Source organism: Seriola dumerili, unplaced genomic scaffold, assembly GCF_002260705.1.
Source record: "Seriola dumerili isolate Sdu_G_001 unplaced genomic scaffold, Sdu_1.0 BDQW01000315.1, whole genome shotgun sequence".
NCBI lineage: Eukaryota > Metazoa > Chordata > Actinopteri > Carangiformes > Carangidae > Seriola > Seriola dumerili.
The window spans coordinates 247,438-262,437 of NW_019174570.1; the positions used below are offsets into that span (position 1 = coordinate 247,438).

Consider the following 15,000-nt stretch of genomic DNA (forward strand, 5'->3'; position numbering starts at 1 on the left):
CAGTGTGGAAACCTTTCAAATGACAATAAAACACAAACACTTGAGTTAAGATGCGGTGGATCACAGTTAATCACAAATATCGATCAGCTGTCAGGATAGGTGCATGAATGTCTGCTTCAGTTGAGGACTGGTTTGAGTATTAAATGAACAATCTTCTATATGACAAATATTTGTCTACACATTTTGTAAACGTCACGTTATCTTAACTTGAACTATCACGAAGTCTTGATGGACAATGTATTAACCAACATTAACGCTGCGCATTACACTAACGCAGATCACTTAAACTGGGTCACATGTGGAGAAACACAAACCAAACGTCGTTAGATTAACGTCGATTAAATTCACCTTTTTATTGGGCTTTGACTGAACACCTCCACGGGCTAACCCAGGTTGACACAGNTGAATGTCTGCTTCAGTTGAGGACTGGTTTGAGTATTAAATGAACAATCTTCTATATGACAAATATTTGTCTACACATTTTGTAAACGTCACGTTATCTTAACTTGAACTATCACGAAGTCTTGATGGACAATGTATTAACCAACATTAACGCTGCGCATTACACTAACGCAGATCACTTAAACTGGGTCACATGTGGAGAAACACAAACCAAACGTCGTTAGATTAACGTCCATTAAATTCACCTTTTTATTGGGCTTTGACTGAACACCTCCACGGGCTAACCCAGGTTGACACAGGCTATCAGCTAACGCTAGCACTAGCTGGCTAGCTTGATTAGCAAGGTGCATCTTCACCTGAACTGTGACATTAGCAGGGATGCTAATTTTGGCTAGCAAAGAAACAGGCTTAAAAATCTTTTTTTAAAAATGAACATCATGTTGTATTGAAGAAAACTTCAAACTGTAGATTCAGACCATAAACACATAACGAATCAAATTTGAAAGTACGTGTTGAGTGGGAGTGCTGCTGCTGGGTGTCTGTACTCCGCACTGCTACTCGGTCTCCTGTTTCCTGGATCATTTTATATCTGATAAATTCTTATTTTGAGTGAATTTGAGTTGTAGGGTTTTAATGGAGAACTGGAATATTAGGAAAGGTCGGACGGAATCTGTTTGGTCACCTAAGAGAAGTTAAGTGAATTTATATCCTGCAAAAATATCAGGTAAGAAAACATTTACTCTATTGTTTATGTGACGTTGTTTGTGTTCGTGTAGTTTATTAAATAATGCTATAGACGGATAAACAAATGTCATCAAGTATGTATGTTTATTCTGCGTCATTAACGTGTTAAAGTGAAAAGCTAACTGTGATTAGCGCGCTAGCCATAACAGCATTTAATTCAATGTAGAAGAAGCTAATTTTACTGTGTGTTGCTAGTATGTGTTAATGTTGTCAGCTGGTTTAAAGCTTAAACGAACTGATGAGAGGTAAATGAGTGAAGAGAATGAGTAAAGTGAAAACTGTCTTGTACACACTTGTACACTTAGACAGAGAGGACCAGGAAACACATTGAGGAGCAGAAGTCTCCCGCGCAGCTATCGCTTGGTCTGGACTGTTGTCTCCAGCCTACCACTCATGGTTCCCATCGCCGGGCATCACCCAGTTCCTCATTGTTCACCATGTTCCAGATGACAACTCAGGGATTAGTGAGTAATAGCTAACATGCTATTTTGTTTGTAGCTCCGGTTAGCGAGCGGAGCTGTGTGTCCACAGCATGACAGCAGACATCGCTGAAGTTGTAATAAACATCACAATCCAATATTCTGAAGATACAAAAACACAACACTCTTATGAACAAGTTAATTTGTTGGTCCGAGACACACACTGAGCAAGAGAGAGAGAGAAGCCAGAGCTAGCTGCTAAGCTAAAGTAACAATCAGTTCTAAACAGCATGTAAACAAATGCTGAATCAGTGAAGTTCGCTATAAGCAGCAGAGAGCTGTGGGTGCTGGAGCAGAACTGGTCAGTTTAAATGTACAGCAGGTAGTTAGTCACTGTAATGAAGAAAACAACAACATTAACTGTGTTCAGATAGAGCAGCAATAAACTCTACCGGAAACAGAAACTCCAGAGACTGGCGATGAGACACTACAGTGACGTCAGCACGTAAACGGTCACTCACTGCTGTTAATGAAAGGTGACGTACTCTGAGTAAACTGTTACTCTGCTTCATTTTTAAAAGGGGAAGAGGAGGGTAAAACATCTTATATGGGGATGATAATAATAATATATGATAAAAGTATTAAACAACATCTTTAGGCTGTTATTTCTTTTCTCCCCAGATGCTCCAAGGATCCAGCTGATTACTGGCAGTTTGAAGGTGGATTTTTCTTCATCTGCTCCGTTGCACCGTCACTTCTGGTAAAGATTCATTGACCTTTGTGGTATGTTTAGATTTGACTTATTAATACACTGTATAGTTGGGATTCTGACATAAAAGATAGTATAATGTTTGTCCACATATGTTGTCAGAACTATATGGAGAATACTGTGGAAAACAAGATAAAACTGAATTGGAAGATACAAGCTAAAAAACAACAGACCACCCCCCCTCAGCTCCACAGCCCCCCCTCTTTCAGAGGTGACATCATCACCTCCTCATTATAGGAACCTTAACAGGCAAGATAGACCAATGGAGAAATGCCAGTTTTAGTTCTTCAGATCATCCCGGGGCTCTGAAGAACTATTTGTGAATAATTGGTTGATATTGTAAATTTACATCTGAATATATTAAATAAAAATGTTATAAAGTCAATAGTGGTGTGTTTGTTATTTGTAATTAAGTTTCCAACCCCACTAGTTGAAAGACTACATACAGAGACTTAACAGTTTCATTAGCATTTCTTCAGTTTATTATATTTTATGAGAAATGTAAGAAAATTGATCTGAATCTGAATCAGTAAATATTGTATTTAGATTGTGCTTCTACAGGTTTTAACATTACTTTACACTTCATTCAATGTTGACACAAATACTGCAAGTTGAAGTTTGAGATGATTTTAATCTGTTTTACACAGTATTTTTTACTTTGTCTTCCAAAACAAAAGGTTTACTTTACAATATTAAGCTTGTGTTAATATTTCATTGATTGACACTTAATTTTATTATTAGGAAAAAGTTTCTCTGCAGAAACTTTAGTGGCGTCACTTTATTAAAGGAGTTTGATCAAAATAAATTAGGAGAAATCTGTAAAATAACAGTTTTTCTCTGTAAATTTATTTATTTATTTACACTTTATTTGAATTAGGATGTTTTGCTTTTGGTAGCTGTTGCTGCCAGTCATTTGACCGTTTTTTTTTTTTTACGATTTTTATTTTACAGTGTATATATATATATAAAGTGGTAAATCAAGTTTTTTTTTCATTTCATATACTAAACAATTAATTGCTTCATTTAAATAAAAAGTAAAATAAATGTTTTTGTGTGTGGAGTTGATATATTTGTTGCTTCTTTTTCTTTTCTCCTGTGTTTAATGCTGGTTGGAGACTTGAGTTTTTGTATTGTGGAATTATGAAAAATAAAATTTAAGTTAGGCTATAAAAAAGTATAATAAAAAGAAAAATTACTACTATATCACAAAATGTTTTTTTTAAAATACAAAAAAATTAAAACGATTAAAATAAAACATTTTGTACATCTACAAAATTAAAACATACAATAATATAATAGTATAATAATAGTATAAATGTATTTTTATTGTTGCTCCAAGTCAATACACAACTCTATCAAACAGTGCCAAAAGTTTAACTTATTATCTTAAAGAAAGTCATAATTCTGACATTTCATCTCTTACTTTTAACTTTCAGATCATATGTTGTATTTATGAAGTCTTTGTTTTGACTTCCTGTCTCATGAATTTGACTTATGTCAAATTCATGTTTACACAGATGGTCACAACTTTGTAATCTCATAACATCATCATCATCATCATCATCATCATCCTCATCATGTCATTATCTTTATTATCTCATAGTTTTGACTCATGACGTCATATTTCTGTCAAAACTTTTGATTATTATAATTTTAATTTCTTTTTTCATAATTCTGACTTTTATTATTTCCTTTATTTATTACCTTTCAGTTAAACTTATTGATCTAGTGACTAATCACTTCATCTATAAAGAGCTTCTGTAAGTTTTACTTTATCATGTGATTAAAAATATTCTGTTCAACCTCTTTCTTGTCATGAATGACAGTAAAATAAATAAGTAAATGAATAAATAAGAGGGTTGTTTGAAGAGATCCATATCTGTACAGTGCAGATCTTTTCCTCCCCCTGCTCATTTTCTCCGTTTAGACAAAGTCAAACACAGAGTTTGACTCATCGTCTCAGTGTTTGTTGATCTGTGCTGCACTCTGTGATTTCTGGTTGGACTGTAGTTAGTGATCAGGTTCCTCCGTCTGCGCTGAAACAAACATGTCTGAAGATATAATGTACAAGTGTCTGTTCAGTCCCTCACTTTGCTCCTGCAGCCAAAGAGCAGCACAAACACAAACAGGACTCTGACGCCACCTGCTGCTCTCAGCTGGGAACCACAAGGCACCTGGTCAACTGGTGAATGAAGAACATGCAAATATATTTACATAAAATAAACATTAGAATGTGAACAAAGTAAATATTGTACATAAATGTAGTAAAATAATATAAAAATAAAACCATAAAAATATTTCTGCACAGTTTAATAGATATAAACCTACACAGTGCAGCATATAACAGAAAGAAATGATTAATTTTGTTTCATTATTTTTATTTAGCTTTTTGTAATTTAAGTTTTCTATACTTTTACTTGTCTCGTGTTTTATATTTACATGTCTGTTCTAACACATGCATTATGAAATGAGGGGAAATGAACCATCACATCCAGCTGCTGCTGTAACGAGGCAGAGGGATTAATGAAATTCATGTTGATGTTGAAGTCAGTGAGAAAGTGTGTGAACAGTGACGACGGCGCCACAGCTGGTTCATTACATTCATGTTGGTAAAGAGCAAAACATCAGCGACCTAATAGAGGAGTTCTTCTTCTCTTTCACCAAATTAAAATAAGATAACGTATTTGATTTAAGTGTATTTTGCTTTACTTACTAAAACTGTTACATGGAAATTCAGTAAATTAAATACATTTTTTAGGGCGCTAAGAAACAAACCTATCACACATTTCTAGATCATTTCAAACCTTTTACATTTTCCCTATAGGTTCATGATCTGGTACACCAGCAGTTCATACTGTAGTTTAGCGTCAGACGTGTTAGCTAACACCAACAGCCTCCATGTGATACACACACACTTACACACTCTTCCTGTAGTAATCTTTTTATTATTCAAATGTTAAGTTTGGATTTACAGGCACATGGGGACAAACAGGGTCATTCAGGTCCTCGCAGGGCGGGAAAACATGACGTCACAGAGGCGTCCTGCAGGCTGCGCAGCACACACACGTCACCATCTAAGACAACAGGGTTACAACACAAATAACTGGTACATTATAACTTAAAATACTGTTTATACATCATGTCTGCGTGTGCTGCACGTCCTGCAGAGCGGGAGAAAGGATGGAGGGAGAGAAAGAACAAAATGGATGACAAGTTGTAAGAGTCCAGATCATTTAGATCCTCTGTCACAGAAACTCTTCTTCTGTTCAGGTTCAGATGTTAAACTAACAAAGTGTTCGACTCTTACTTCCTGGATCAGGATCTTTTTTTGGCTCTGTTTGGACCTGATGTTTAAAGAACCCTGCTTCAGTACCGACAGGAGGAGACGGCGTGAATGAGCGAGAACGACGAGGACATTTCTGTGAGATAACAAGTGGAGCCCGTCACTGGGGCTGTGATTACAACCAAACTTTATATTAAGGCACAAAACACTAATTAAAAACAGTTAACTACCGTAGCAACGTGACCGAGCTCATCATCTCATTATGGAGTCGAGCCAATAAATTCAGTAAAAACGAGGTGGCGGGCCACGCCCACCGCTCTGAAACACATCCTGATTGGTGAAAGGGCCAAAAAAAAAAAAAAAAACTATAAACAAAAATATTCAGTTAGGTCGAGTTAACGATTGAAAACCCAGAGAATCAATAAAACACAAATGAAATATTGGCATCGCTATGAGGCAGCAACACTGAGCCTTGTATACAAGCAAGCATATGATAATAATAACATACCACAGACGTTATCATAGAGATCTATATATATTTAACCTGGAGGTTTCAGTTGATTGATTGTGATAGAACTTGAAGTGGCTGTTTTGCATGTTGGAGTTTTATTTCTTAGAATCAGCCAGTCCTGAATCATTGAAGCATATATTTACACAAATAACAAATCCTCACTCTATGTCATAATAAAAAACATTCACACAAAAATATAACATTTGAAATAATTATTAGCACCAGTGTATCAGATAAAAATTCTCGCTACGCAAAATGTACAAAGTTGCATAGTGTTGGATTTTAGCCTGGAGGAAAATGTTAATGTGTGATTGGTAAAAAAAACAAAAAAACACCAGTGATAAGCAGCAACTTGTGGGAGAAGGACAGACGATAAAAAAGAAGCTGTGTGGTGTTGTAACGTCCGTACATGAAATGGTGTTTGACCGCAGTGAGAAGCGTCACAGCTGATTCATACGGTGGCTGACGAGGTCCAACGAGCTGCAACGGCCCAGAACGCTTCCATCAGGAGAAACGAGCTGCAAGTTCAGAAACACAAACGAACAAGAACGGAAACGAGCCGCAGATGAAACAACGAGCTGCAGGACGTCAAAACAGAAACAAACACGCCGCAAATTCACAAACAACAACAACAACACACAAACCTCCAAACATTATGCAACAGGAACTAGAACTACCGCCTCGCAGTTGTATCCCAGCGCCAAAACACTTTGTGTTCTCGAGATATCGTGTTCACAAATCCAAAATCATGTTCTGTGAGATCCCTGTGGCCTTGACCTTTGAACTTTGGCCACCAGATTCTAATCAGCTCCTCCTTGAGTCCAGGTTTTTACCAAATCTAAAGAAATTCCCTCAAGGCGTTACAAGGCCATTGTGAGGTCGCCACGACCATGACCTTTGACCTTTGATCTAGAGAATGGGACGTACGGACGCACAACCTGAAAACACTACGGCTCCGGCTCCGACTGTCAAATAAAAACGCTGCATATCCAAACAACACAACAGAAGAGCTCCAGGCCTGTAGGGGGAGCTCTAACACCTTGAGCATTAGCTTGAACTTCGAGAATTAGGAGTGGACCTTTGACCTTTGACCCAACGAGAGAGTATGAAGGTGGAAACAAGAGTTGTTACATTTGTCCGTAGTTGTTACACTATTATAAAAGAGCAACAGATAATGTAGCAAGCGTTAGCGTTAGCTTATAGACAGTCTGTGGGTGTTCCACTGAGAGCTCCTCCTACAGGCCTGGAGCTCCTCCTACAGGCCTGAAGCTCCTCCTACAGGCCTGGAGCTCCTCCTACAGGCCTGGAGCTCCTCCTACAGGCCTGGAGCTCCTCCTACAGGCCTGAAGCTCCTCCTACAGGCCTGGAGCTCTTCTGCATGTGTTGTCTCCCGTTTTCTCTGTTGCATTTGTTTTGGAGGTTTGTGTGTTCTTGTTGTTGTTTGTGTATTTGCAACGTGTTTGTTGTTCATGTTTTTGTTTCATCTTCCTGCAGCTCGTTGTTTCATCTGCAGCTCGTTTCCATTGTTGTGTTTGTTTTTGTATTTTCGTTTGTGTTTTTTGAATCTGCAGTTCGTTTCTCCTGATGGAAGAGTTTTGGGCCGTTGCAGCTCGTTTGACATCGTCAGCCACCGTAGATCAAAGACAGAGCGCCTGAAGTCCTGAGAGACGTTCACAAGATAATTACTCACTAATACCTTCTGTGTGCAGGTTAATAACACTTGTAGAAGACAATGTGTGGGAACTAATATCTCGTTCCCATGTAGTCTTGCACACACGATAAAGAAGCTGTCGTGTTCCTGCATGATCCTGAACACAACGCCAAGGAACGTGTTCCCACCAGATCTCTGTGACAGATTGTGAGATCAGAACTCGTGGTCTGTCCAACATTTCTCATGGGAACAAAACTCTAGTTTAATAAAAAACTTGCACAAGACTTTCAGGTCAGGACTTCAGGTGCGTCTGGTTTGATGTAGACCAGCAGAGCCAGCTGGACTTTGCTCATGGTCGCGACTCACTGGAGGTGAAAATACTGCTGAAGAGAGGAGTGAAACACTTCCTCTGAAGCTTTGGGAGAAAAGAGGAGAGAAAATCAAAGAAGAGAGGATTCCTTCACTGTGTGGTTTCTGGTTTCAAAGTAAAAGAGAAAAAGGTTCTAACAGTGTCGCCGTACATTCAGCTGGCTGAGAACTGATGGAGTGACGGGTGAAAGACGAAAACGCGAGCGGACGTTCCTCGAGGCGGGAGGAACTTCTTCTGTGGTTTTTTCTGCGTCGGTGAAACTTCAGACGGGTGCAGTCACGTCGGGATTGTGGTTCTGGTTTTTCTCCGAGGTCCTCCACCTCTCTGCACGGCTTCTCTACGCCGCTTAGTTCATTCTACCGTAACCACGTTACTGCGTCTTGAAAAAACAAAAACAAAAAAAAACAAAAAACAGCTGCTTCTCTTTCGTTAAAAAACCGTGAACGTGGTTTTGAAAATCAAAGACAAGAATCTGAAAACAAAAGGTTTAAAAAACTGTTTTGGTAAAAGTCGGCATGTTCGCCGGAGTGTTAGATGTGAAGGGGGGAGTGTTGGAGGCGGGGCGGTGGAGGAGGAGGAGGAGGAGGAGGGCGGGGTTAAGGCCTCTCCAGGGACGGCGTGTTGAAGCAGCCGTCAGGTAACGTGTTCTTGATGTCGTTGAGGTTGTTGATGTCAGCGCGGATCTCGCGGATCTGCCGGTCGTAGTCGTTGATCATCTCCTCCTGGGTCTGCGCTACGTTGTTCAGCTCCGCCAGCTTCCTGTCCAGATCACTGTCGGCCATCTTGCCCTTGGCCCGCTTCAGTGACTCGTCGATCTGGTTCAGTTTGCTCAGGTCCACCTTGTCAATGTTTCCTGCGTAGGAGACAAAGGAGGCAAGACTTTATTAACTTAGCTTAGCATAAAGATCGAGAACAAGGGGGAACAGCTAACTTAGCTTAGCTTAAAGACCGGGAACAAGGAGAAGCAGCTAACTTAGCTTAGCATAAAGACCGGGAACAAAGAGAAGCAGCTAACTTAGCTTAGCATAAAGACTGGGAACAAGGAGAAGCAGCTAACTTAGCTTAGCATAAAGACTGGGAACAAGGAGAAGCAGCTAACTTAGCTTAGCTTAAAGACCGGGAACAAGGAGAAGCAGCTAACTTAGCTTAGCATAAAAAGTGTAAACAATTGGAGTCAAAGAAGGGAAAACTTCAGACCTGACATCACCTTAATCAATCTAAACCAATCAGACGGAGCCAAGAAGGTTATTGATTAATTGTTCCCTCAGTCTGATACCAGTGACCCGGATCTCTCTGTGAACCGGATCATCATGAGTCTCAGACCGTGGTCTTACCCAGCTGATCCAGCAGGGCGGTGATGGTGCTCAGGACCGTCTTCACGGCGCTCTTGGCTTTGCGGGCGTTGTCCTCCGCCTCCTTGGCATTGTTGGACGCCTGCAGGTCAGTGACAGTAAACAGTGTCAGCTGATTCATTAACTTCATTATTAAAAGCTCACAGTGGTGTCCGGACCGGGTCGTACCATTCCCGCCATCATCATGTCCTGGTCAGCCTCCGCCTTCTTCCTGGCCAGCTCCTGCTCGGCAGTGCTCAGCTGGTCCATCATGTCGTTGACCTCGTTGTCCAGCTTGTTGGTGTCCTGGAACGCCTTCTCCGCGTCCTCCTTGGTCTTGGCTGAGCCCTGAGCACACGGGATGATATCAGTGCTGGAAATGAAACCAGTAACCTAGGCAACAGTTTCCAGGTAACCGCAGAGAGCCGGCCACTGTTGGTTTACCTTCTGCACATTGCTGGCGATCCTCTCCGCCTCCTCCGCCTTGTTCTTGGCCTCACGGGCGTCTGCGGCTGCGTTTCCGAGCGCCGCCTCCGCCTGCCTGGTCTTCTCGTTGGCGGCCATGATGGTGGCGTTGATGGCGGGGATCTTCTTCATGGCCTCTTCAGCGGCAGTTTTGTTGTCGTTGACCCTCTTGTCAAAGTCTGCAGGAGAAGAAGAATGGGAGGAGTTTTCACTTCAGCCCTTAAAAAATCCCTTAATTTGTTGAGACGATCCATTAAAAATCTATTTCTTTATGCAATAATTACAATAATTAGCTACAAATATTTAAGTATGAAATGAAAGATTAAGGTGGTTTTAAGTTACAAATTATTTTGAATTAATTAAAGATACCTGAAATGGTATTTTGTTTTTGTCTCTTAAAAACCCTTTAACTAAGACACAGTTATATTTTAAACCAACTTTAATATACATCAGTCAGGTTGACAGGTGGACAGGTAGAGAGATCGACAGGTGGACAGTCATGTACCTCTGAGGTCGTTCAGGATGCCCTCGGCCTCCCTGAAGGTCGACTGACCCTTCTTCGCCGCTTCCTCTGCCAGAGCTTTGGCGGCATCTGCGCGAGCTAACAGCTGATCAGCAGTCTGTCCAAAAGAAACAGGAAGCAGACGCTAGCATCATCAAACAGCTAATTTAGCTTAGCATAAAGACCGGGAACAAGGAAAAACAGCTAACTTAGCTTAGCATAATGACTTGAAACAAGGGTAAACAGCTAGCTTCGCTTAGCATTATGACTGGAAACAAAGGGAAACAGCTAACTTAGCTTAGCATTATTACTGGAAACAAGGGGAAACAGCTAACTTAGCTTAGCATAAAGACTTGGAAAGAAGGAGAAACAGCTAGCCTGGCTCTTTCCAAATATAACCTAAATGAACCATGTGTAACCTGTGTAACCATAACAACCAAGCCATCTTCTCCGTGTTCAGACAGGTGAGCGGCTCCTTAACATACCTGCTGCTCACTTTTGCCTTTCTCCAGCAGTTTGCGGACTTCCAGCTCTTTGGGCTTCAGGTCCTCTCTGAGGTCATTGTACTCCTTCTCCGTCTTGTCGATCAGCTTGTCCAGGTCCGACGCCTCCTTCTTGATCTTTGTGGCTTCGTCCTGAAAACAGAAACAGCGGTCAACACTCCACACCGAGACGTTTACCGTCGGCAGAGATGTCCGGTCTGAATGTGGTCTGTCACCTCCAGAGCCTTGGTGTTGAACGGCGGGAGGCTGGTCAGGTTGGCGAAGATCTTCAGAGCTTTGTTCCCGGCGTCTTCGGCCTCGGCCTGGACCTTGTTGGCCTGTTTCTCCAGGTTCTTAGCCAGCTCCTTGGCTTCGTTGTACCTGAGCAGGACAGAGCAGGACTCCGTCACATGACAGTCAAGTGAACATCTTTGGGCTCCGGCAAATTATTACGGTTATTTTTTGTCATTTCACTGACAAAATAATGAAGCGATCATTTAGCTAACTTAGCATAAAGAGCGGAAAAGGCAGAACAGCTAACTGAGCTTAGCATAAAGACTGGGAACAAGGGGAAGCAGCTAACTTAGCTTAGCAAAATACAAAAACAACAAAATAATGAATCTATCATTTGAGAAAATAACTGTCGTGTTAATTGATTATATGTGAATCAATGTGTGTAACTGAGGAACAGAGGAGGAGGCGGAGCTGTGACGCACTTCCTGTTGAGCTCGTCGATCTCCTGGCTCGTCCTGCTCTCTCCGTCCAGAGTCTTCATCAGCAGGTTGTACGCTTTGGTCGACGTGTCGTTGGCGTCCTTGGCGATCTTCTCAATCTGATCGGCGTCCATCTTGTGCCTGCACAAGACAAACGACAGCGGTGTGTTAGAGGGAGGTTCCATTACCAGAAGTTTAAACGTGTTTCTCTGTGTGTGTGTGTGTGTTGTGGTCTTACTTCTCAGCCAGTCTTCGAGCCTCCTCAGCCAGCAGCGTCATGTTGTTGGGCTCTCCGGTGCCGCCGGGGGGTTTGATGTCCTGCAGACGACATCAACATCAAGTCAGACTCTGTTAATGAGTCTAACAGTTGCCGTGACGACAGCAACCTCACTCACCACTTTGCTGACGGCGTCCTTGGCCTTGTCCAGCTCCAGCCGGGCTTGGTTGATCAGGTTCTCGGCGTCACGGACTCGGGTGCGGGCGCGGTCGGCCTGACTGCCGGTGTCGTCCACCGTGTTGCGGATGCTCTGCAGTCGGTTCCACTGAGTGGTCAGAGTGTTGTTGATGGTGTTCAGGCGATCCAGCAGGCCTTTGTCTACGTCTGCGGGGGTCAAAGGTCAAATCATAAACACTCCAGCAGAGACTGAAGCTTTAGAAAACAAACACGCCCAGAACATGAAGTTTACAGAAAATAACTAAAAATCCAAATCGCACTCCTTCATCTCTGAGTCATAACTCAGTCAAATCTGAACACACAGTAATGAAACGCATATTTTTAGATTCAGCGTGACTTCCACTTCCTGACAATGTCATTATCTCTGATATCCCTCCAGAATAAAGCTCCAGAAATCTGCTTTAAAACCAAAGAAAAAAGACGCTGCAGATCTTCAGATCCTCGTGTTTTTAAGTTTCCTTCAGTGACACAGTGACAGTCGTCTGAACATCAGCAGGTACTCTGCAAACAAGAGCTGCTAATAACCAATTCAGCATGTTTCTACAACCACTAAAGTATTATGGGAACTGTAGTTCCAAAACTTTCAGCAGGGTGTGGGCCCACAGAAACCCTCCTCTCTGTCCTGAGCTGTAACTTGAGGTTTTGGACACTGGACAAAGGGGTAACAAGTTGGTCACCGAGGCAACAGAAGTTGCTTCAAGGTGGCTGTGGATCAGGTGACCCAGCCGGCTGGGTCACCTGGGTGAGGGCGTCTGGTGTTGAAAGACCTGAAACTCCTCACTGATGTTGTGCATTTAAATGACATCATAGCGGAGGAGGAGGAGCAGTAAGAGTGACGCTGTCGAGGTCGTGTTACCTTTGCTGGTCTGAGCCTCCTCCAGCAGCTCCATGATGGCTCGCTCCGCCTCCTTCAGTCGGTCCTCGAAGGCCTTATCGCTGACGGTCTCCTGACCTGAGCCCAGGTTATCGATCAAGGTCTGCAGGTCGTGAAGCTTCTGCCTCTGCTGGTTCACCTGGAGACACACAAACATTAACTCACGCTCTGTGATGACCCACGTATCCAGCTTTCAGGCTCGTTCTCGATGCGTTCAGTGGCGTGTAGGCACTCAGCTGTCCTCACCTTGTCTCTGACCAGACTGTAGCAGGAGGGGCACTGCTGGCAGCCCGGCACCGAGCGGTTGTAGAAGTAATTTTCCTCACACATGTCACATCGAGCTCCGACGAAGCCGGGCCGACACTCGCAGCGGCCGTCCTCCTTACACTGACCCGACTGAGAGCCCTCGGGGTCACAGTCGCAGGCTGCAGGTCACACACAAAACATCGCTCTGATTTACAGGCATTACAACTTCCTGAATCTACACCGCACTGGCTGTTTCCATGGTAACCCCTGTGGTCACCCAATAAACTAGCACAGTGTCGTAAATCAGTGATGTCATCGTCCTTACGTTTGCAGCCGGACGAGCTGAAGCCGAAGAAGTTGACCTCGCAGCGTTCGCAGTGCAGGCCGGTGACGCCGGGCTGACACTCGCACTGTCCTGAAGTGATGTCACACTGACCGTTGGTAGAGCCAATGGGATTACAGTTGCACCTGTTGGGAACACCAAAAGAGATGGCGTGAGGGAAATTTAAAACTTAACCCTGCGTGCAGACAAATCTGGACCGAGGGCGAATACTGACCACAGGAGCCTGTGGAGGCTGGACGCGTTAAAGTAGGATCATTAAATCAGGAATGATAAACATTATAATCTAAAGAACGTGTCTCAATAAAGTTTCGTTCAGTTTTGACAGAACTTTTCCTGTCGACCAGGATAACGGAAGTTTAGATGAGGCGTTCCTCTAGGTTCTGTTCTTGTTCCCCTTCGCTTCTGAAGGGATATGTTATTTCTGCTACTGTATGCATTGTATGATTAAAAGGGTGAATCAGCCTTAAACTATATGAACTATGTGAACATTGTGACATTGTCTGCCGTTTGAGATTGCAGAATGACGTACAAGGACAGAGAGGACGAGAAAGTACGATGATAACATGCTTAGATAGCAGGATGTGCAGCTAAGATGCTGGGTTCGGTCGGGCTGTGCGAGAAGAGGGGGAGTGATGAGAATGTGTATAAGAGTGAGTGACTGAAAGAAGGGAGGGCTGCACTCTGCTTAGACAGGCGAGAGGAGAGCAGTGTGAGTCCAGAGCTCTGTAAGCAATCTCAGACTTCTATGCTTGGCTATACTTGTAATAAATTAGACGTGTTGAACTTTAAGTCTGTGTCCTGCATACTTCATCAAACGAACACATGAGTCCGGTTTTGCTGCGAAATAATAGTGGACTCAACATTTCCCAGTTTAGCTGCTGCACCTATTCTTCACAATCACGGTGCGTCTTTTCATTTCTATGCAGATGACACTTTGTTAAGAAAAATGTGTTGTAAATAAAGTTATTATTGTTTCTGCTCAGGTTTGTTATTATTTTTCTGTCAGATTTGCTCAAATGGCTGAAAGGTTAAAGCAAAGGTGATCTGACCGTTCGCAGCCGTTGCCGCTCTGCAGGTTGAAGAAGCCGGGCTGGCAGGCGCTGCAGTCACGCTCAGCGACGTTGGGGAGACACTGACACTGACCCGTGACCTGGGAGCAGCTGGTCTGACGGTCCACGGTACCGAGAGGAGAACAGGAGCAGGCTGAGGAGGACAGAGAGGTGGACCAGTCAGACCCACAGTCAGAACCTCAGGGACAGTTTCTGGGTTTTCACTGCTCAGTCATCAACATGGCACAGACCAAGGATCTGGAATTCAGTACTTCCTCTTACGTTTGCACTTGTCCGCGGGGTTGGTAGCCAGGGCGTTGCCATAGAAACCCTCCTTGCAGCGGTCGCAGAAGAAGCCGTCGGTGTTGTAGATGCACTTCAGACACTCTCCA

The 15,000-nt window shown here is 42.9% G+C and overlaps 1 protein-coding gene across 1 annotated transcript in view; it reads right to left on the reverse strand.

Annotated features, from left to right (window-relative positions):
* Nucleotides 1-5,265: 5,265 nt before the first annotated feature.
* The window catches only part of lamc1 (laminin subunit gamma 1), a 53,910-nt gene continuing 44,175 nt past the window's right edge, over nucleotides 5,266-15,000 (reverse strand). Inside the window, exons 14-28 of the mRNA XM_022758995.1 lie at nucleotides 14,891-15,000; nucleotides 14,609-14,762; nucleotides 13,542-13,684; nucleotides 13,217-13,395; nucleotides 12,953-13,109; nucleotides 12,038-12,243; nucleotides 11,881-11,960; nucleotides 11,646-11,783; nucleotides 11,166-11,310; nucleotides 10,933-11,082; nucleotides 10,451-10,565; nucleotides 9,925-10,124; nucleotides 9,670-9,828; nucleotides 9,484-9,583; nucleotides 5,266-9,002 (exon numbers count right to left, since the gene is read on the reverse strand). The exon at nucleotides 14,891-15,000 is cut by the window's right edge and continues 136 nt beyond it. Coding sequence (XP_022614716.1) covers nucleotides 8,746-9,002; nucleotides 9,484-9,583; nucleotides 9,670-9,828; nucleotides 9,925-10,124; nucleotides 10,451-10,565; nucleotides 10,933-11,082; nucleotides 11,166-11,310; nucleotides 11,646-11,783; nucleotides 11,881-11,960; nucleotides 12,038-12,243; nucleotides 12,953-13,109; nucleotides 13,217-13,395; nucleotides 13,542-13,684; nucleotides 14,609-14,762; nucleotides 14,891-15,000 — 2,293 coding nt within the window. The 3' untranslated portion in view covers nucleotides 5,266-8,745. The remainder of the gene's footprint in view (nucleotides 9,003-9,483; nucleotides 9,584-9,669; nucleotides 9,829-9,924; nucleotides 10,125-10,450; nucleotides 10,566-10,932; nucleotides 11,083-11,165; nucleotides 11,311-11,645; nucleotides 11,784-11,880; nucleotides 11,961-12,037; nucleotides 12,244-12,952; nucleotides 13,110-13,216; nucleotides 13,396-13,541; nucleotides 13,685-14,608; nucleotides 14,763-14,890) is intronic.